This window comes from Clytia hemisphaerica, unplaced genomic scaffold (genome assembly GCF_902728285.1).
Source record: "Clytia hemisphaerica strain Z4C2 unplaced genomic scaffold, Clytia hemisphaerica genome assembly, whole genome shotgun sequence".
Taxonomy (NCBI): Eukaryota; Metazoa; Cnidaria; class Hydrozoa; order Leptothecata; family Clytiidae; genus Clytia; species Clytia hemisphaerica.
In genome coordinates, this window is record NW_027104443.1 from 102,132 (window position 1) to 124,305 (window position 22,174).

The 22,174-nt window shown below is 36.3% G+C and overlaps 1 protein-coding gene across 1 annotated transcript; it reads left to right on the top strand.

Annotated features, from left to right (window-relative positions):
• The first annotated feature begins 4,964 nt into the window (after positions 1–4,964).
• LOC136820985 (inhibitor of nuclear factor kappa-B kinase subunit beta-like) lies at positions 4,965–20,916 on the top strand. The gene is made up of 12 exons (XM_067077219.1): positions 4,965–5,062; positions 6,294–6,503; positions 7,447–7,695; positions 9,442–9,707; positions 14,565–15,401; positions 16,690–16,848; positions 17,202–17,298; positions 17,474–17,527; positions 17,903–17,991; positions 18,611–18,655; positions 19,265–19,289; positions 20,210–20,916. The coding sequence occupies exons 1-12, from the start codon at positions 5,018–5,020 to the stop codon at positions 20,828–20,830; spliced, it is 2,697 nt and encodes an 898-aa protein (XP_066933320.1). The 5' UTR covers positions 4,965–5,017; the 3' UTR covers positions 20,831–20,916.
• The last annotated feature ends 1,258 nt before the right edge of the window (positions 20,917–22,174 follow it).

A 22,174-nucleotide genomic window follows, 5' to 3' on the forward strand; every position in this document is an offset into this window, starting at 1 on the left:
TTCAAGTTTTAATTAATTGTCTTGCGAACTTGATTCAGGTAACTCTCATCCTTGTTGTGCAAATACATCCTGTAGATGACTGATGTTGTTTTTTCTGAAAGCTAGATTTCCTAGTGTGACTATTAAAACTGCTCGATTGGCAAAAATTCACACTGACTCAATCAGCAAAGTGAACCTGGGGTTAAAATATCTAAGCAGAGAATTTCCCAACATAGTACTTGTCACCCAATCCATTTCAGTTCAACATGTATGATAGATCTTCTAGCCACACACCACACACACACACACAACTGACAACAAGTAAAAAATGCACATTTAACAGACTGTAATTTTTTGCAACTCTAACACTGCGCCTTTAAAAAACCAAAACATTCGATAAATCCAAGCTGTCTCGTACACTCTTCACCAAATTTGTAACTAGCGATTGATCGCCCACTTTGGTTTTGTTATCCGGGTCTGGAAGAAAAAACGTTTTTAATAAAAGATGACGCCTTTAGTGTTACGGTCTGCGCATTTCATACCAACAGATTTTCATTTAAAAGAGACGTCGTCTTCCGACGTACTGACGTGTTACGCTTCAACTGCTTAACAGTCATATTATTTAGTAGTCGGGTTTAACCTGAGAATATTATCCTCCGAATGTTGACTTTAGTATGATACTACGAGAAAAAGATAGCATAGTATCTTGGCATTTCCTATACATTTTAGCTTCAACAGTGTAACATATAATGTCATGATGTAGCTTTCTCAAGTTGTAGATGACACGGATAGTGAGTTTTTGGAATTTTTTTGGGAATGGACATTTTCTACTTTTATTCCATATTTTGTTTGCACTGTCTTATCTCTTTGGTATGGCTAAACTTGGCAACCTTTAACCTGTAGTTTTAACAGGCAAGGGGATATTTTGTTACTTGTGTACCTAAAACTATTTATTGAATGGTGAGAGCATAGCAGCAAATTATCTGCTGAAATTTTTTTTAATTCTGGCCTCAATCAAGTCCAAGAATATGATTTTTTGGGGGAGTGGCAGCAAGCCTTTACAATTAATGTTTCAGCTTTTTCTTGTGATTTTTAAACACCATAATAAATAAAGGCCTTAGAAATTTTTTCTAGATGTCCTGGAAGCTTTTGACTTGAAGAATAATTACTGAAAATAAATTTATATAATAGGATTTGTTTTGTTGTTATACAATTGTCTGTCACTTCTAAGAGATTTTAACTTTAATCACAAAATGTAGGTTTAGGTTACAGGTTTCAGGTTAAATTTGTCTACAATGGTCAACGCAGACTCGCTTTCGTCAGGGTTGTTTGGAAAAATCAAACAAAAAAGCATGATGACCTCTTTGACATCTTTATTTGATAAAAGTGTTTACAGTTAGTGTTTTGCTTGCATTATAAAAGCTACCACATTGGGCTATTCCAAAAAAAATTGTACAGGGAGTAATTGACAAACTTTTTTCACAAACCCACAAACAACAAACTATCCCCTGGAAATTAGAGGTCAACACCCCTGGAAAGTGAAATTTTGAAAAAAAGGGCCTGGAAAATGACTATTGATGTCAGTTCATTAGGAGAGAACCCCCTGGAAACGGTTGGCAGACAATATCATCCACCAGGATGCAAGTGTGAATTTTTTCAATCTGCAGACCTAGACGGGGGTTCGGTTATTATCAGTTAGGGTTAGGGTTGGAGCTCGAGAGTCACAATAGACCTTTTCGCCTTTCCATCCGCCATCTTGAATTGTATGCAAAAATAGAGGAACGAAAAAGCTGTGGTTGGATTTAGTTGGAAAGTATGCAAACATAATGCAAGTCTACACAAAGATTAAAAAGACAAAAAAGCATCTTATAAAGAAATATTATAATCATTAGAACAATAAAAGATGGAATTTTTTGATCCAAAAAGAAATAAATATTCACAGAACAACAAATGCCTTTTAGAAATTTGTTCTTAAAGACATTGCATATTCTGTTTTCATGCCATTAAAGAATTCCACCAAGACGGAGTACACACATCAAACTTTCAAAACACGCGAACTGAAAGCAGTAATTATGACGTCACACATTCAGCGGGTTCAGACAGTCAGGCACATCCTGGCAAATGAACGGGGTATTTTTCACTTGCGACCATTGGCAAATGAACGGGGTCGAAAACGAAAGTGACGTAATAGCGCAGAATACCCAGTTTAATTGAACCGGGTTGGAAATATTTTGCTTCATTTCAAAGAACTGCATAGATGAAATTTTTTTTCCATGGGTCAATTTTGTCTTCGAAGATTGAAGAAACTTTTAACGAAAAAATAAAGTTCCCAGTTTTCTTCCTTTTTTCCCTTTTTCAGTTTGAAGTTCATTTTTATTCATTTTCAAGCTTTTAGTCTGAGACTTCCTATCTCATTTACACTGGGTGACGAATACCCCATGCAAATGCTCACCCCGTTCATTTGCCAGGATGTGCCTGACTGTCAGATCAATGTTTTGATTTGATCGTCTGACGGTATTATTCCCAGGAGAATAATTTACCGTCAGCCGAATAAGGAATATTTCTGTCCTTCGCGGATGATTTTTCAGCTTGAGTTTATGTCTAATGTTATGGTTTTTTGAAGTGCTTGTTCTAAGAGATGAGCGAATTTGATTATTTCTAGTTTTCAAAAGAAGCAAATTTAATCTTTCTTCTACAAGATTACACTTTAATATAATGCCAATTATGCATGTAAGTTTTACATTAATACTTTCTTTTTGCATATGTTTTGCATACTTTCTAAGGTAATTCCACCACGGCAATTCGGCCACCATAATTTTTGCATACAATTCAATATGGCGGATGGAAAGGCGAAAAGGTCTATATATGGCAAAGGCCTTCTTAGGGGCATCGGCAGCCTAAGACCTAACTTAGGATGCGTAGGGATCCTTGTAGTAGGGGCACCGGTAGGGTTGGGAGTTTTCTTAATAAAGGTCTGTAAATTACACGCTATAAGTATTTGTGAATGATAATTTTCTTCCGTGTCTCGTTGGCGCAAGCGGTTAGGCATTGGGTTTGTAAACCAACGTTGCTTGCATTTGGTGGTTTGAGCCGGGGTCGGAGACCCATTCCGGACCGGTACGAGAAAATTTCAGAAAAGTACTTAGATAACAGTTAGAAACACTTGAGAAAGTCAGAAAATCAGGATAGAAGATAGGAAAGTAGAAAATAGGGGGAAAATAAGAGAGGATGCATCCTGGTGGATGATATTGTTTGCTAACCCCTGGAAACCTTTAATATCAAAAATGAACAAAAACCCTTGGAAAATCATTCTTGACCCCCCCCCTAGAAAAGTTTGTCAATACCCCCTGAATGAAATTTTCCATATAAGAACACAAATTCCATAAATATTAAGTATTATCAATACCAGGTATTTCAGAAAAGAGAAAACAATTTTGTCGTCTTCTATTTCAGCTAATTTCATCATACCAAATAATATAAGTCTTTAAACACCAGTAAACACTACATCTTTTCAAAAAACGGTGAGGGATTATTTGATTTTTCTTTTTTTAAAAGGAAAAAATAACTCTTACAAAAAACAATAAATATTTTGCCGCATTTCTTTACTGGAGGAATAACAAAATTTAGTATTTTTTGTCATTATTCTTCTCATAATACATTTTTCAATATAATAGTTGTTTTTGGTCAATGCTTTTAAAAACTTAAAATTCTGCTTCTAGTAAAATATTTTAATTTCAAAACTCTTAATTATTGTTTATTCAACCAGTTTAAAATTGGTCAGGATTCAAGTTACAAAATTTGTAACAAAATGATCATTTCTACGCTAATTGAATTATGAAATATGTTCAAAGCAGTCAGGACTTCCTTTCACTTTATCAATATTACGCAAACAACAGTGTGCGCTAAATTATTTTGGTTTTGTTTTCGATTTCAAGCAAAGGTCTTAGCAACAGGGCGCGTGCACACAGCAACAAGGCTGGCTAGAAAAATCTAAACATAGAATTCAAAAAAAATACCGATCATCGTATAGAGTACTAAGAAATACCCCCTTTCTATGTTTAGTTTGTTTTACCTTGGATTATAACTGAAAATATCTTCAAATAACCTTTGTCCCCCATCAGCCTGCGCGGTAATCTTTGCCTGCTTCAAATCTTAGATTATGAATAAGAGAAGTGTGCTTAGCTAAGCCGTGCTCACGGGCAATAAAATTTATGTTTACTTATCTTGTATGTTTTACTTTAGTGGTATTTATCCATAAAAAAGATTTTGACAAAATATGTCAGTTTATTGTGTCAAACTCTGACTGACTGAACCTTCTGAAATCTGTACAATCTTCTGATCCGGTGGGCCGATTTTGACATGTGTAAATTAAGTTTTTTTATACAGGAGGAATATGGCAAGAGGGTCTTCAATTTTCACTTTAAAAGTTGCTCTCTAGTGTGTTTATAACATTTTGTAAATTTTTCGAAGTCTTTCAAAGTCTTCCTCAAATTTCATGCCACAATGTCAAGCCATGATGGCTAAAAGTATCTAAAATACAATACTTCTTCATGATTTACTTCATTGCGGTTGGAAAATACAATGCAAGGTTATCTTTTACTACTGCCGTACAGTAACGTGCAAAAAAAAGAAGAACAATTTACATATTTTCAGGCATTATTCCATAAACTGAGACTGATATCAATCCATAGTTATCTTTCTTTCTTTAGAGTTTTTTTATGAATAGTGATTCACTAGATTGGGACTCACAGCGTGCGATGCTGCGCATAGGGCTAGTGTTCATTACTTTGTCAACAAATCTCTAGAACAATCTAGTTTAAGCGATAAAACAATACCAATATCTATCGTTTAAAACCAATGTTGGGACTTGTATATCTTCAATTAGAAAAATATAAAACATGTGTTTGATTTGGAACGGGAACACTTTATATGTAAAAATAAAAGCTTTCGTGTTTGACTGGTTTGGTTTATTATTTTTCTTTAGATGTATAATCAATTAGTGAATGAAAAATGTGGGGCTTGGAAATGCGAAAGAGAGATGGGAAGTGGAGGTTTTGGATCTGTCACCGCTTGGATTAACCAGGTGAGAGATTACTTTAGCCAACAAACTTTTGTCGTTCACATGACTAAAGGTTAAATCTCAAAATTAGTACTTTACAAAATTTAAAATTTTACCATGGTCTTTGAGATCTGTTGAGATTGCCCTTTTTTCAAGCCGAGGAATAGTCAATGTTTTCATATAACAAAAAGGCCAATCTCAAAGGCAGAACAGAATTGCAAGATTCCCAATTTTCCAAGACATTTATTTTGAGATTGAATCTTTAGTCATGTGGACGACGACTTGTGCTGGCCATCTTCCTAAAGTTCATAGGATTGCTTCCAGACTGGGTGTATCCCTCCTGGTATGTTTTGATACAGGGAATGCTCTAATCGTGTATAAAATTCTTGTCTCTGAGTTACGCCAAGTTTGAGTAACCTGTTTCATTTTTCTTGAAATGGTTTAGAAATCCAATGATTGCATTTTAACCTCTCCTCTAGCTATTCAAATTTTTAATGAAATTTTGATGAAATTTAAAATTATCTTTCATATAAAACTTTCAATCAAGATTATCAAGTTTCTAAGACCCAAAAACACAAAGACCCAAAAACACAAAGACAGAGGTCAGGGGGGGTATAGGTGAGATTAAGTCAATTTCAATTTGAATAACATCGTTTGTGGTTTGATCATAATAAGAAATTCAAATAATACCAAACTACAGTCAACTCAACTAATTCGAACCTCCATTATTCAAATCTTTCTGTAGTTCGAACTTAAAATATTGGTCCCCTCAGCTCAAAAGTGGTTTAAATTTCTCTCTGTAATTACAATCTTTCTCTAATGCAAATCTTTCTCTCCCTTGAAGACGAAATTAGAGAGTATCAACGGTATATCTTTAAAAGTGAACATAAATCTTTGATTGTAATTTTGTAACATCTTTTAAATTTAAGAATATTGTTTTGCTTTAAATTTTTGTAAATCAGCACCTAAATCAGGTCTTTTTGCCCGAATCAGAATTTTGGAACCTTACTGAAATGGGCAAGCGAAAAATTGCAAAAGGCTAATCTCTGCGTAATTCAATCCACTTTAAAGGTACTCTCCGAAACAGATTTCGATACTCTGCACATAGTGTTTACTCTAAAGGCAATATCCCGTTAGAGTAGAGCCTGCTATGGGTAGAAAGGAGGATTTGTTACGAGATAACTTCGAGGGACCTCTCATGGGCAAGGGAAAAATTGCAAAAGGTTATAATATCTCACTATTATTTTCACTACAGACAAATGGAGACAAGATGGTTATCAAGCAATGTAAGAGTGCTTTGAATGAACGAAATAGAGAACGGTGGTTGGAGGAGATTCACCTCATGAATACAATCAAACATAAGAATGTGGTCAGTGGTCGTAAAGTACCTGAAGAAATTGACAAGTTCATCAGAGGACCAGAAAAACTGTTGGGTTTGGAGTTCTGTGAAAGCGACTTAAGAAAGGTTCGTGTATTGGACTTTTCCAGAAAAAATTTGTAAATGGGGGGCAGGAGGATATAACAATTTTTAGTGATTTACCCCCGGACAAAGTGACTTTTGCCCCCCCCCCCCCCTGACAACGGGTTTTAAACCCCGACAGAGCAAATTTACCCCCTGGACAAGGCAAATGTTGATGATTTTTCGCTACTCCCCGGACAATATATCCTCCACCATCCATGAACGGACATTTTCTGGAAGAGCCCATTTGTGTTTTTTTTGCTATGATAATTTGTTTTTTGTGTTTTTGAGGATTTTTGTGCGAATTTAATTATTTTTGTAGAAGAAATTGACAAAAATATCGTTCTTGATGGAAAAAAATTATACTCTAATTTTTGCTCCTGCTGAAAATAATCAAATAAACAAATCCTCATTGCAAAATACTGTGCTAGTTTTTTTATCCCTGGTTGATTTTATGACTTGAAAACGATGAAATTCAAATCCCAAGCCATAAAAAACATTGGAATGTCAATCTCCATCGAGTTTCAGTCCGATATCTTTACTCCCACTACCGGGTCTGTGGATCAGTCACAGGTTAGGTCCATAAAAATCACTTGTTAAATCCCATTTCTTCCTGGTAAACTTTATCCGTGTCTCCCCAGGCTTCAAAATGGTCCATAAGGTGTATTGGCCATATATTCATTAAGCCCGAAGGACTAGATGTCGTGCTTTGGCTGAAGAGTGTGCCGAGGTTAGATAGGAAATCCTACCTAGGTCACGTGACATTACAATAGAATTTTAACGTTTGACCAATAAGAAGCTTCGCAGGTTGTCGAAAACAATAGCAGCAATATTTTTTGCGAAATTCACTTTTTTTTTGCCTGGAAGAGCTTACAGCACGACGATCTAGCTCTTCGGACTTTACAGAAATCTTTAGGTATTGACAACTAAAAATTTCTTTCATTTTCAGTTGCTCGGCAGACGTATACATTGCTGTGGGTTACGAGAACAATCCGTATTAGACGTTCTACGGGATGTGTCATGCGGTCTGCAATTTCTCCACAAACAACCTATCATCCACCGAGATTTGAAACCTGAAAACATTCTCCTTTCCCAACAAACCAATAAAACGGTATTCAAAATCACAGACCTTGGTTACGCCAAAGTGATGGATGCCAACAGTATTGCAATGTCGTTTGTTGGAACCATTCAATATCTGGTATGTTACATGTTTTTTTCTCTTTCTTTAGATACGATGGACTCAACACGACCAATCAAGGTGGAAAAGCCTCTTACTATTCTTTACAATGCCAGAGACGGACGAACTGTGAACACTATTTACCATACCAGGAATAAATATGCTTATAAACGTAAGCATTTAACGTTTATAAGCATATTTATTCCTGGTATGGTACATAGTGTTCACAGTTCGTCCGTCTCTGGCATTGCAAAGAATAGTAAGAGGCTTTTCCACCTTGATTGGTCTTGTTGAGTCCATCGTAGCTAAAGAAAAAGAGTACAATTATTTTAATACAAGACTAAATCATGGACTAAAGTTCATTCCATAAAAATTTCCAGTCCGTACATTTTAAAACATTAGCGAGATTATGTATCTGGAATTCTCTACGGCTACGGTTTAAGTGGCGAGGGAAATGGTGAGTAAGGCGAGTAAGGTAAGTAATGGCGGGTAAAAGCAAGTTCGATATTTGACGTACGGCATTATGTCGACTTTGCTTATACGGTGTTTTGGTGTTTTTCCCGTACAGAGCAAAGTAGACAACGACATGTCGCCTTTGGTGACGACCCGTACGGTTAGCCCCGCAACCATAGCCGTAGAATATCTCCGATAAATAATCTTGCTATTGATATGAGGGGGAAACGATATCATTCAAAAGTATTACCTCGTCGAAGAGGCAACTTTTGAGTTAATTTTTAAGTGTTAAGAAAATTCCAGAAACGAAGATATTTCTGGATATTTCTAATTGACAAAAAAATTTGATTCTGAGAACTTTTCTGATTTGCGCTGGTGTAACTTTTGGGAATAGACTTTAATAATCACCACCATAATATTTGGCATAAAAGGGGAATTCCCTCAAAACTTTAAAAACCGCAAGTGATTTTAAGTGTTTTAAGGTACGGTTGGAAAGTAGAGTTTTAGTTTACTCTGAGTTTTAACATGAGAGTTAGGACTTACGACTTACGACCTTTGGATCTCAGGATCTAAAAGCTCAAAAATTTTCCTATAAACGCTATATTATTTTGCTATATTTAGCGTGGAAGCCACTTTAACCCCTCCCAAATCGAAAAATCCAATGAAATAAAGTGGAAGTACCTGGAAGTACTGAAATCCTTATTCTCGCCCGAACGTTAAATTCTGAGAAATGTTAAAATACCCAAAATTGCCAATATACTTAAGCGCTGATTGTAGACGGTTCCCGTCATTGCAAACGTCGGCCTATACTAGACGTCACCCGCGTTTTTTCTACGCAATTAGCGTCTATTCCACTTTGCGACTTTTTCGAATGTTTTGAGCCCAGGTTTTCGAGCTCCAAACATTCGATTTTTTGACGTCACTTTAAACTTTTGAAGACCTTGCAATGCAGTAAGGAAAAATCGAATTTGCGTCAGAACACTTGAAAATCGTCAAAGTGGAACTCACTAAGAAGCGAGTTGAAAAATCCCGGTTTTTAATGAGGTGCTCGCTAGGTTAAGTACTTCTTTCGCTTGAAATAAATCGCTTAGTTTTAGTAAGGAAAATATTAGGCGGGGAGCGAGAAGCATGGAATATTACGCCCTTTAAATGTATTTGTCATTGGAAACGCCTACAGACCAACCATAACTTTGCTACCATTTTGCTTTATTGGCTTGACTGACATAAAATTTAAGTAAGTTTTTTTCTCACTACGGATTCTCATTCATTTTCTTCGTTTAAGTTTCAAATTGAAAGCCTGTTTTTTTATTTTAGGCTCCAGAGCTTTACGACCGGAATTCAGGCTACAAATACACAGCTGACTTTTGGAGCCTTGGAACTTTGATTTTCGAATGCATAACAGGGCACCGACCATTCGTTGTTCCGAACAAAGCTTATGATTGGCCGAAATACATGCGACAAAAGAGCGACGATCATATATGGGGCGCTTACGATGAACACACGCAGTCGATGAATTATTACCGAGACATCCCTACTCCGAATCAATTGTCGAAACCGTTAGTTGATGCGTTTTGCGAATGGTACGTCTCTAATATTTACTTCTTCTTGTGTTTCTCTGCATAATTTAGCCTGTTAGACGAAAACCGCTTTTTTATCGCGATTTAACGTCTGTTACTTTTTGCCGTGGAATCGAATGTTCTTGGACGGGAAAGTCCGTCCAAGATTTTCTCTTCGGCGCAGCTCATTTTGCCGTGACTTTTGACAAGCTGCACTCCATCGCGTGTGCTTTTTTTCGTTTTTAAGAAGTCGCTGCATTGCTTCGATCGGTAAAGTTCAAATAGATTTTCGAACTTTCGAATTTTGTAATTCGAATTTTGTGATTCGAATTTTGAAATTTTTTTGAGAGAGAACCAAAATCATTTGTTTTGAAAAGTTGATACCGAACGAAAAAGAAACAGTATCAGTGGATGGAGGAGAAAAGAAGATGGAAATCCTTTTTTTGCATCAACAGCAGCAGAGTTGTTGGGTTATTTCCATAACAGGATTGAAGAATCCCAGAGACTGTAAACATTGAGAATGAAAATTATCAAATCAGATTAGATCCTATCCTACATAGAACCATAAGTGCTGCAATCCAATGATGATTGAAGACGAACTTGTACTTTTTGTATGCTTTGGGATGGCAACGAATATCTTTTGGATATGGCATGAAACCTGGAAGAATTTATTTTGTTTATTCTTGGCCTATTCCAGTGGAAAGAAGAACTGTTTGTTTGTTATTGTTTTTATTGGCTGTTCGATGTGGTCTCTATCTGGTCGCTAGTTTGAAAATATTCCATTAATAAAATGGTGGAAAGTAAATTGACATATGATTGAAATTAAAGTGAAATTTGATTGTATTCGATTCGAAAGTTTGCTGGGAATGGAAATGAAAAACTTTCTTCACAGCTGTCTTCACCAGTGACATAGACAAGTTTTGACAATTCTGGACAATTGCCAAAACTTGACACTATTTTTATGATATTATTCTAGAATTTTTACATTTTAATGTGAAGAGTTTGGTCCTGTATAATCAGAGTTAAAACTTCTAATTAATTTTGAGATCTCGAGCAGATTTTAGATTTGAATTTCTCAACTTTGGAAACTAGATAGTAAGCCAGTAAAATGTGGAGGTTTTGCTTCGAATTGTGAGAGGAATCTACCTAAATTTTATTAGTTTTATCTAACTTTCCTATGAATTTATATTTTTAAGATGTTATAGTCATTGACATAGTTTTATTACAACTTTAGAACTTTGCTAAATTTTTTGGTAAATACATTAATGATATATTTCTATTATTTGTACCTCTTAATCCTGAAATTGCACGAGATCGACTCATTTCCATCAAATCATAGTCTTGGAATCCTCATTATTTTTTATTTTACATCCCTGTTTCAAAAACTGGCTATGGCTAGTGTTGAGAGTTTTCTTTTATTTGATTTTGGTTGCTTTTCTCTACAAGGAAGAAAACCTTTTGAAGAAGTGGGATTATCTCATTACCTTTCTAAATTAAGAGCCTGTTGACAATACCATTAATTGGAGCTGCTTGAAGACTTTTGGAAACTTTTTTGCTTCTATAGTTCTTTCGTTATAATAGGGGTGTATCAAAATAATTTCAAAAAAAAACATTTTCAGCTCACCAAACTCCATCCCGATCCCGAGGATTCTTTTGTTTTGATTTTAATGCACGGAACTCAAAAATTGAGACTAGATTGAACATCAACGCACATCCTCTCCTGCCTATTCGATTGTCCGTTCCAGTCTTTATTTTCGAGCTCCGTGTTTTCCCGCCCTTATGCACTCCGCACGGGATCGACGTCACCCTCCACCACAGTGCGATAACTTTCGACAAACGCTTCAAAGTGTAACTGACCATAAAACAAAGAAAAAATTTGGTTTGTGGGAAGGTACTGGCTATGCATAATTGGGCTTTTCCAGAAATAGTCCGTACCTGTTGGGGATATCGGATATCCAGGAGGTTAACGATTTTTGCTCAAAAGTGTATATTCAGGGGGTAAAGTGTCTTTAAGTAGAAAATACGATATCCGGGGGTAAGCATCTTTGTAAGAGAGGATATCCAGGGGGTTGAGCATATTTTTAATAGTGGATATCCAGGGGGTTCGATAGTTCGAAAAATCAATATCCTCAACAGTTGGGGTAAAAAAAATTTCTGGAAAAGCCCCTTATGAGTGCTCGATACTTGAGTAGAGCTTGTTACATAAAGATTAAGAAACAGTGTATTTCTTCTCAATACTTAAAGTGTCTTGCTTACGCATTCATCAGTTGATTAGAGTTATGAGATTAGACTGAAGTCGTTTATAATGCGTGTAATACAGTAGTATAGGCGTTATGTAATAATACGACTATTGTTACGGGATTTACTTTTAGTTTGTATAAGGCGATCGACCAATTTAATTTGTTGTTCTACGGGCAGATCGTTAGCAAAATATGGGTCGGTCGGTCGGTCGGTCGGTCGGTCGGTCGGTCGGTCGGTCGGTCGGTGAAATAAGAATAAATTTTTCATTTATCAGGGTTGGTAAAGTACTGAAAATGTTTTCCAAAATATATCTGGTTCAAAAATGAACTTTTTTTATCTTCGATGAAGATCATAATAAAATCTTAGTGTATGGAATGCTTGATTTTCTAAATTTGTTGAATTAATTTTCAGCCTTATTCAAATTTGACTCTTACAAATAACTAGTGTGTAAAATATATTGTAGTGGAAATTCAATATTATAATTTTTTTGATCTCAGCAAAAATAGGATTGGTCGGACCCGTAGAACAACAAATTAAATTGGTCTCGCCTAAAACGACTGGAAGAATCCGGTGTTCCGGCCTTGAAGATCCCCGGCTACCTAGCTACGCAGAAACTTTTGTTGCGAGAAAACAATCTATCAAGGAACAACAAACTCTCAAAACAAAATCAACTCAAATGAAATATTTTCAACACACAAATCAGCGGAAAAAAATTATAATTGTAATATTGACACTCTTCTTTTGTTTGGAGTTAATGTACAAAGGTTTCTAGACGACTAAAAGTGTTTCCTCGATTACTTTTTTGCTTTTTCTACTATGTTAGAATTAGTCGTCTAGCTTGCTAGACTATTATGAGGTACAAATCTGAATGTATTAATGCTTCTGAGTTATGAGACAAGCTATGTGGATGTATTAATGCAAGCTGTATTTCTAAATCATTTCCAGAGCTATTTTGTCTTAGTTACAACTAATATTTACATATTCACAGTCTCCGACCGTCCAGTGTTTTTTCCAGTGCCAGTGTTGAAGTATAATTAAATTAAGCTGGATAAACTGTCCTGTATTTGTTTGGTGTGTTACGATACGCAAATTCTTGACACCGCTTTATCATGCTCTGAACTGATTTACGATATGTCCGGTGTTTGGGTTAACCGGTGGTAAAATGTTTTCTCATTCGAAACCATACATTTCGCGTCCGGTGCTGAAGTCCGTTACGTCGGCAGGGTCGTACGGATTTCAATCACAGCGAAATTTGAAAAGAGGCTTTTCTTTTCGAGATGCATAAAATAATTGCAAACCTTGTTCTCAAAGACTTGTTGCTGCGATACTTCAACGACGTCAGACATGATGAATGTTTGCAAGCGTTTGCGGTTTTGTACCAATATTGAAAACAGTCTTTTAGGAAACATATTACATGCGTAAATGTCGTTTGGAGTAATTTTTTCATTTCAAAACTAGGCCTGCAATGCTGTTGATTTATCTTGAGAAGTGTGTGTTTAGAAAAGTCTAGTCCAGTAAAATATTGAAAATCTAGGCGAATTTCTCGGGTCGAGTTGAAACTAAGAGCTTAGCTTTTACCACCATAAATGTTTACAGTTACCTCTTTTTTATTCGATTATCAAGAAACTAAGATTCTGTTCGAATTAGAGAGAAAGATTCGAATTAGAGTAAGCAAATTACACTACTTTCCAGCTGTGAGGAACAATAACTTTTATTCGAATTACAGAAAGTATCGAATTGGAGAGAGTTGACATTTTATAGATCAATGATTGGAAATTGTTATCTGTGTACAGATACGACGTAATCCCCTAACTTTTCAAACCCCCTCCCTGCATCTTTTCCTTAGCCCATCAAAAGGACATCACTCCGTTACTTCAAATTTTCAAAAAATGTTTATTTCCAAAAAACGCCGATCTCGACTTTTTCCTTCGAATTTTTAATTCGGGCGGGTATTAAAAACAGGGTGGTGCAGGTCCTGACGCCCTAAGCTCAAATTTTTTTGGGACAAGTGATCTCATAGGAATACTTCTGAGACGGATTTCAGTTTCAGCGAAGTATTCAAAGAGGCTTTTCTCCGTTCCGCATACTATGCATAATTCAACAGAATCTCAAGAATATGTGCTTAGTTTGCTGTGTGAATTCCATTTCAGTCTCTACTGAGAAACAAAAACCAAGCCTTGACCACTGCAGTGATTTCATATGTAGCCATATATGACTCATGTACTTATTAATGGGTTAAAAACCTCTTGAAAACGGTTTTTCAGGGAAATTATTTACCTCCGCCGTTTGGGACACTCCGACACAACAACTAGATAACTATTGTAAAATCTTCTCTATTCGATTCGGTCTATACAGTTGACTCTCTCTAATTCGATCTTCAAGAGACCAAAATTTTATTCGAATGACAGAGAGTAATTTTAACCATTTTTTAGCTGAGGGGACTAATATTGTAGTACGAATTAGATAGTCTCGCCAAGTCGAACCTCTATAACTCGAACAACTTGTATGCTCCTTTCAGTTAACAATGCCTTATAAACCTTACTTCATAATCTCGAAATTTCCTTAACTCGAACAGATTTGTGTCTCCCGTGCGGGTTCGAGTTATGGAAAGTCCACTGTATGAGTTTTTTCTTTCCGTAGGTTGAAACTTGTGCTTCGTTTCGACGCTAAACATCGAGGTAACAAACAAATTCAAACACACGACGGCCACCAAATGTTGGAATGTTTTTACGAGATACAGCAAATCCTGCACAAGAGAATCATCAACGTTTTCGAAGTGTTGAAGTGTCAAAAACATAGTTACGTCTTGCGGCCGGGTGATACCGGATCAACGCTTAAGATGTTTCTGCTTAATGAGTTGTCCATTGAAATGGAAGATCAGCTTATTGTTTTTCCAAACCATTTCAAACTTTTGGATGATAATGCATCACTAGCTGAACAATGCTCTGATATTGTCCAGGAAGTGTTTTTATTTGATACAAGCGCAGAAGCAAAGTTCGAAATCTCATCCGCCATGTTGGATAAAGTCCGTGAGTTGCTAGGAAATCCGGAGGAAAAACGCAAGGGTTCTGAACTACGCTCATATTGGGCACAATCTTTATTTTACTGTCTATCCAAAGCTAACGACTACGCAATGTTGCTGAAAAGTCAAAAGGCGTTATTGAACAACATCCAGAAACGTTGGGAGCATTTACAACATCAAAAAGAACTGTTACAAAGAACAGCTATAAAGTTAGAAGCTACCGTCGATATGTTTAAACTGAGTTATGAATGCGACCGAACAAACCGGCCGGAAACGTACGGGAAAGCCGGACACGACTGTTTACATGAGTGGGGAATCTTGTATAATAAGATCGAGAATATTACATCTCATACGCAACTTGATGTTTTGTATGCCGTCGTTGAACAGAAGAAGGAGAAAATCAAAGCTGGATTACAATCCACCTCTCAATCTAACAGAAATCCCCTTGAAGACATGTAAGAACCTTTCTTTTTCTGTTTTAAAGTTTTCTTATAGTTATAAAATCTGAATCTAACTAAAGTCTTTTTGAAGACATCATTTTTCTGTTTCAAACGTGACTAAGACGCCGAAGGCAAATATAAAAGTGGGACCGCGTCGACCTTTCATTCTCTGTCAATCAAACAGAAATCCTTTTGAAGACATGTAAGAACCTTTCTTTTTTCGGACAGGGAAAAACGCCATACATTTACGAGATCTTTCGCTCATTTCTTTGAGCATTTTCTAGTCTAAAAAGTAGAAAAAATAACAGATTAGTCAAATAAATCAAGAAAATCAAAAATAACAAACTAATTTGCTATGCCCTCTTCCACAAAAAAAACATCACTTAAATAAGTATAAAGGTACAGATTTTTTTCTGTACGTCGATGATGTCAGGTTGGTCTTTAGAAATTAATAATGACTCTTTCTTTGGCTGAGAACCTTTCTTTTTCTGTTTTAAAACGTGAAGTTTAGTTATAAAATCTGAATCCAACTGAAGTCTTTTTGAAGGCATCATTTTTCTGTTTCAAACGAGACTAAAACGCCGAAGGTAAATATAAAAGTGGGACCGATCGACCTTTCAATCTCTGTCAATCAAACAGAAATCTTTTGGAAGTTATGTAAAAAATATTTCTAGTTAAAATTGGAATGGTAAATATGAAGAAGGATCACATAAACTTCTTAATCCAGCAGAAATCTTCTCGAAGACGTTTAATCAATACGAGGGATCACTGCTACGTTTTTCCGGAAGCATGGGCGCGGTTACCATTATGAAAATCGAAAATTAAAACACGCCCCATTTCAAACTGTCGAACGTGATAACCGCACAGGGCTCAACTTCAGTGTTTTAAAATCATTTGTAGGCCCAATTGTAAAATTTATAAAAGTAACCAATTTCAACCAAATCGCTTTTCCGTTTCAGCCTCGTTTTGGAGCTAAAACGCATGACACCACGCCCTAAAAATTCAAAACACACTCACACTGGAAAAAGCTTGATTTTAAAAATACAGTAAACTCTCGCTCGTTCGAACTTCTATTATTCGAATCTTTCTACCATTGAAATTCACGCCAATTGGGTTATCACGCCAACTGGATATTGCACTCTAATCCAAACTTGTTACCATTGCCCGTCAAAGAAAAACTCTCTCAATATACTTTCTATAGATCTATCTCCCTCTGTAATTCGAACATTTAAGATTCCCCGTTCGAGTTTCGAATTAGTGATTGTCAACTGTATATTCTCTCTGTTTTCCACATCTATCACAGAGCCAGTCAAGTGGGTGACAAATATGATCGACTTCGTGAAAAGATACGCGACATCAAGATGAAAGATTTCTTACATGACTCAACAGCCATCTCGAACATGCTTTGGAATTGTGTGGCAAAAAGAGACACGCTTTATACGGAGTTCTATCGCGGATTGAGGTACTTTTGCTTTTGATCACACTTTTGCTTTTGATCACACTTTTGATTCATTTGCTATGCAATCCAAATGTTGTAGGTTCGATCCCAACTCACCTCCAATTCAGCGAACGAGTAGCCTAGATTTGGTAATCTGATCTATGCAGTGAGTTACTTAAGTAAGTTAAGATGGGAGTAGGTGTGGCGATCCACCTCAGCAATCCATCTCCCTGGTCTAGAGCAAATGGAATTCGACGTCCACCTAACGTCTATATAACGTAAAATGAACGTGCAAAGAACGCTGTGTGCTAACTGGGAACTTGATTTTTTTGGAAATATACTCATTCTTCATCTCTATCCTTCTTTCGTTTCTTTAGGAAAGCCCTGGTCTTGGATAAAGAAATTTCACAAGCTGTCACTGAAGTTCAAAATCGCATCCACGCCATCAATAACGACATTGCCAAAGTGCAATCGGTATGTGTACTTTAATTTGCTTTACTGTTTCATATTCATCGTTAGCTTTTACCAACGGGACTCGTTTAGGCGAAAACGAATTTTGACGAGTCAATTAAACCAATTTTTTTTTTATTTTTTTTTTTGCTTCTCGTAAAAAATGCGTTTTGACGTGTGTTTTTTTTTACTCTTACAGTACCAGAAAGCAAGACAATGTATTTTGTGGAAACTATTGGCTTCAAACGCAGCGGTGAGTATTCTATCTTTTTTTTTTTCAACCATACGCAGTTTTCTTTTGTAAAAATTACTTAACTTGAAGTCAGCCTCGTGCTTCTTAAAAAATCTTTAATTTCGAGCCTTAAATATTTTAAAGATTTGAGCCTTGTTATTCTTATTCTTATAAAAAGAGTTTTAAATTTTCTTCCGTAATGTGATTTCTCTCTTGAAATTTGAACAGTTTGGTTGGTCATTTTGGTTGAACGAGGATTTCTAGTTTCTTATGTCAAAATCATTTGCTGAAAAAATCACAACATAGTTCGTTTCTAGCAACTTCACTTTAAGGTTTTTTACCATTCGTCAAGACCGTATATATTTTTCACTTTAACATCTTTTGATCATTTTTCAGATCTCATCACTTGATGGCAGTATTCCCTTCTCAAGCCTCCCCGATCTTCTGGAAGAGAGTTTGACTGTCAAAATTCCGCAAGAATCTCCGTAAGTCTCTATAGTTACTTGAAACGTGTTTTCAAGTCAAAAGCTCCAGCAGTTTAAGGAGTTCCGGCAGTTGGTCAAGGTGTATTTTACAGACCGGTCTGCAAAGTACCAAACACTCATGGGAACTGTTACTAGTCCCTTTTATTTGACAAATCAGCCTTCACGAACATTTTCCATTCAAATCGAACGTCAGTCAGTCAACACGTGATTATGTTCAAGTTTACACTCTGGTCTGTAAAATACCAACCAGACAGGTCGCCGAACTAATATTTTGCAAATCATCTTCGATTATCCATATCTACTACTGGCCAAAATTTCAAGGTCATAGCACTTGTAGCACTTGTTAATCTTGAGATTTTAACTGAATAAAAAATGAATTTCCCATCCAGAACACCCACGCATGGTCTTTACACAAAAGCCGGATTGAAAAGTAAAATATATCGCTAGATTTAAAAAAATACAGTCCTCAATAACAAAAGACCCGCAAATAACAATCCGTCGTCATGATTGCGGCGCGTTCTAGGCGCGTTCTGGATGGGAAATAAGTGGCTTAACATTTTCTTGTCTGGGAAAGGTTAGAGAGGGTCCATCAATTGTTTCTTTTTTTTTTACTTCACAGGAAACCGATTGAGATGGACATGAAATTCCGAAGTGCCATGTCAAAGTATGTTTGCGCCTTTCTGTTAGATTTTCTCAGTAATTGAGATTAATTTTCGCGCTTTCATTTTTTCGCGAAATTGTGTGAGATTGCGGGCTTGAAAAATTAAATCCACGCTAAATTTTCAAGATGAGAGTTTTAGCTACCCTTTAATTATGCTACTTGTGACAAAACTTGCCTAATCCCCGATTACAGTATTTTTACAAAGCTATTTATTTCAAACGTCTCGGATAAGCAGTGTAGAGGATCATTTTCGTATGTCTCAGGGTCCCGAGCTCTATTGAAAAATTTTGCATTATTTTCTATTTGGTTTTTTCAACAATAATCTCGATATTGAAATGAATCGTTTAAATACACGCTTTTATTTTTATAAGAACAATTTCATAAGAACACGAGACTCATTTATCGCCAAAAACTTAAGGATAATACGAGCCTCAGTAACTTTTAGTCAATAAGTGAATAAAGTATAAACACTGAAAACTCGTGGAAAAATAAGAACAGCAGAGGTTCAGCTGAAATTTATTCACTTATTAAAAGTGTGCAAGTTGAAGAAAACGTCCATTGAATTTCATAAATTTGTGTTTATTCTCATTTTTCCATTATAATTTTTTTTAGTTTGGATCAACTGATTGGTTCAGCGGTGAGTGGCTTTTATCTTAGGCTGCATGCATCCCCAAATTAGTTTTGATATATCAAAACTTATCAGAGGGGATGTGTGCAGCCTACTTTTATCTATGTTATGGTTTTGAGTTTAGCTTCTTTTTGTTCTTTATAAAAGCTCTCTGTGTTGATCTCGGTGGAGGAGGTAATAAATCCATCCTAATGTGATTCGCCACCACGCAACTATCACAATTTTTGTTACAGCCAATCCATAGATATGCGAAGCTGTTTGCTGTGTTTCCTTTTTCCCATCCGAAATGTAGACCATTTCTTTCAATTCTTATTCGACATTCGAAATAAATAAATGGTCTACATTAAGTAATGCTTTTGCAAACTCAGCATTTTTTTAAACCAATTCAGACCTTGGCCTTAATAAATATGATTCACCATTAACAAGAATCATAAAGTTTTGTCGAAGTTTATGCGAGCATACACGTTTTTTATAAGCATAGGGTAAATTTTGGTGAGCCTCATTATGTTTGACAAAATGAATTTTTTTAGCCTCGGATGTGCTTATGTCATACTTAATGTAATGGGCTCTTCCAGAAAAAAATCGAATATGGGGGGTGGAGGGTATAACATTTTTTGGAAATTTACCCCCGGGCATTGCGACTTTTAACACCCGGACAAGCATCGGTTGACCCCCCCCCTGGATATGCAGATTTTTACCCCCGGACATATCTAATATATCCTCCACCCCCCCCCCCATGTACAAAAAGCCCAATAGTGCAATTCACACATTATGTATGTTTTTTGTAATTTGGGAGATTAGTAAATTGAGACTCAGCACATGCTTAGGCAATGCTTAATTTTTTCTAAGATTTCAGCCAGGATATAAGCATTATTAAAAAACGTGTAGAATTACAATGTGAAACGTTATACCTTACTTTTCACCAATAGCGACCAAAGACGAGTCCGAAACGTTCGTTCACAATCGATTCTGCATCTCTCTCGCCCACCGAGTTCGATGTCAAGTTCCAGCAACAACATAATGACAAACGTCGCCAATCCGAACCCGTACATTTAAGTGCATCGCAATCTGATAACGGTGTCTTTAATTTTGATACGTCGCCCGCCCGTACAAATCAGCCATTCACTGATTTCAACACGCCCAGCGCCCACATTCCTCATATAAACCGCCCCTTGTTAGTTCAAACGGACAGAGTGCCGCACCTCCATCATGAAAGTACACAAAGATATCCAACCACTCATCAGCCGGTACCGAATAACCAATTTCATGGTAACCGACATCCGATATCGGTTAGCCCACATAACCGAAGAAACGATCCCAATGTTTCACTGACCGTAACTCAAGGCCAATTACCTGCGACAGCGATTCCTTCTCCACGATCGTCACCGAGACCTCACGCAGGTGCATTGCAAACCAGTCAACACGTTCAGAATTTCACTATCGGTGGCTCAGTAGTAAAAATGACCGGTAGCTCAACAGTGCCAACAAATAACCAAACCTTTGGAACGAATGATGACAAAACGAACCAATCCTTATCGCCAAGGAGGTGAAAAAAGTCAGTCTTTTTTACTCAAAAAAAAAACAAACTTGTAAATAAATTCTCAAACATAAATCAATCTAAAATCCATACCCAAGAGAGGATACGCGCTTTTTTTCATAAGAACACGAGAACCGAGGTTAAAAATTGGCCAAAACCTAAGAGCAAATTAAGAATAATCTGTGCTTAGATTTCACCAATTACTAAGACGGTACTGATTTTAACAGATTTTAAGTAAAGAAACCAAGCGTATTAAGAACATCGTAAGAACAATTAACCCTGAAAATTTAGAACAGCCCAGCCTGAGTATCCCAGGATAAGTAGCGAATTATTTGGAAGATTGTTTGTTTTTTTTCACTCACTGTCACTTCACGGTAACTGTGTTTTATGTTTTTCCTGTGTTTCCAAAAATTGAGTACTGAAATTAAAAACTCTTACTTTTTTTGTAAATAAATATTATGTATTATAATAGTAAGGTTTGCACCCTTAGGCCCTTATTAGCGAATTTTGTTCATTGACCTTTTTTCCCAGTTATCCGGTTCCAAGCATTGGGCCTGGAATTTTAATATAGCTTATCGGCCAAAAATTAGTCGGCCCTAAGTGACTAAATTTTGGCTTGGTGACTAAAATTAGGGCCGACTAATAATTAAGGCAGACTAAGTTTTGGCCGATAAGGTAGCTGACGCTCTCTAGTTAGACGTACTAATTGATATGCTCCATTTTTCGATAATATTCAAAGACATCAACGTGAGAAGCTCTCATATACAATACTTTACCATCCGATACGCTCACCCTTATTTAATAAAATCATTCTCCTTGAAAATGAAATTAGAGAGCGTCAATTTCACACCATGAAGCTTCCAAAAACGAAAAACAGAATTCAGACCAGTTTCAACCCACCCATTTGAGGAAAAGTAATGAATCATTTCTGTTTTGACGGGTTTCCACTTTACCCTCTGATGCTCAGTGTTAAAATTTCTACCGAGGCTTTTTTGTCGACAAAACTATGCATAATTCACCAACATTTCAAAGATGTTGTGTAAAATTCGTTTTCCGTCTCAGACTAAAAGCCTTGCTGTAATCTACACACTGCTCATGAAGCATCCATAAATGAGAAACACAATTGTTTTTGTTTTTTTGTACGAGTTTATCCAGTTTCAGCCTACCCATTCTTTGAGGGGAGAGGAATCAATACATGAATGTCATTACGTAATTGTTTCTGCAGAATCAGATCGGTTTTGGCAATAATGGCAAATTTCGAACTATATTTCTTAAGTTTCTTAACTTTGCCACTACTTAGTGTCATGATGACAATTTTTTTGGGAAAATAGTTTTTTTTTGGAAGATTGTAAATATG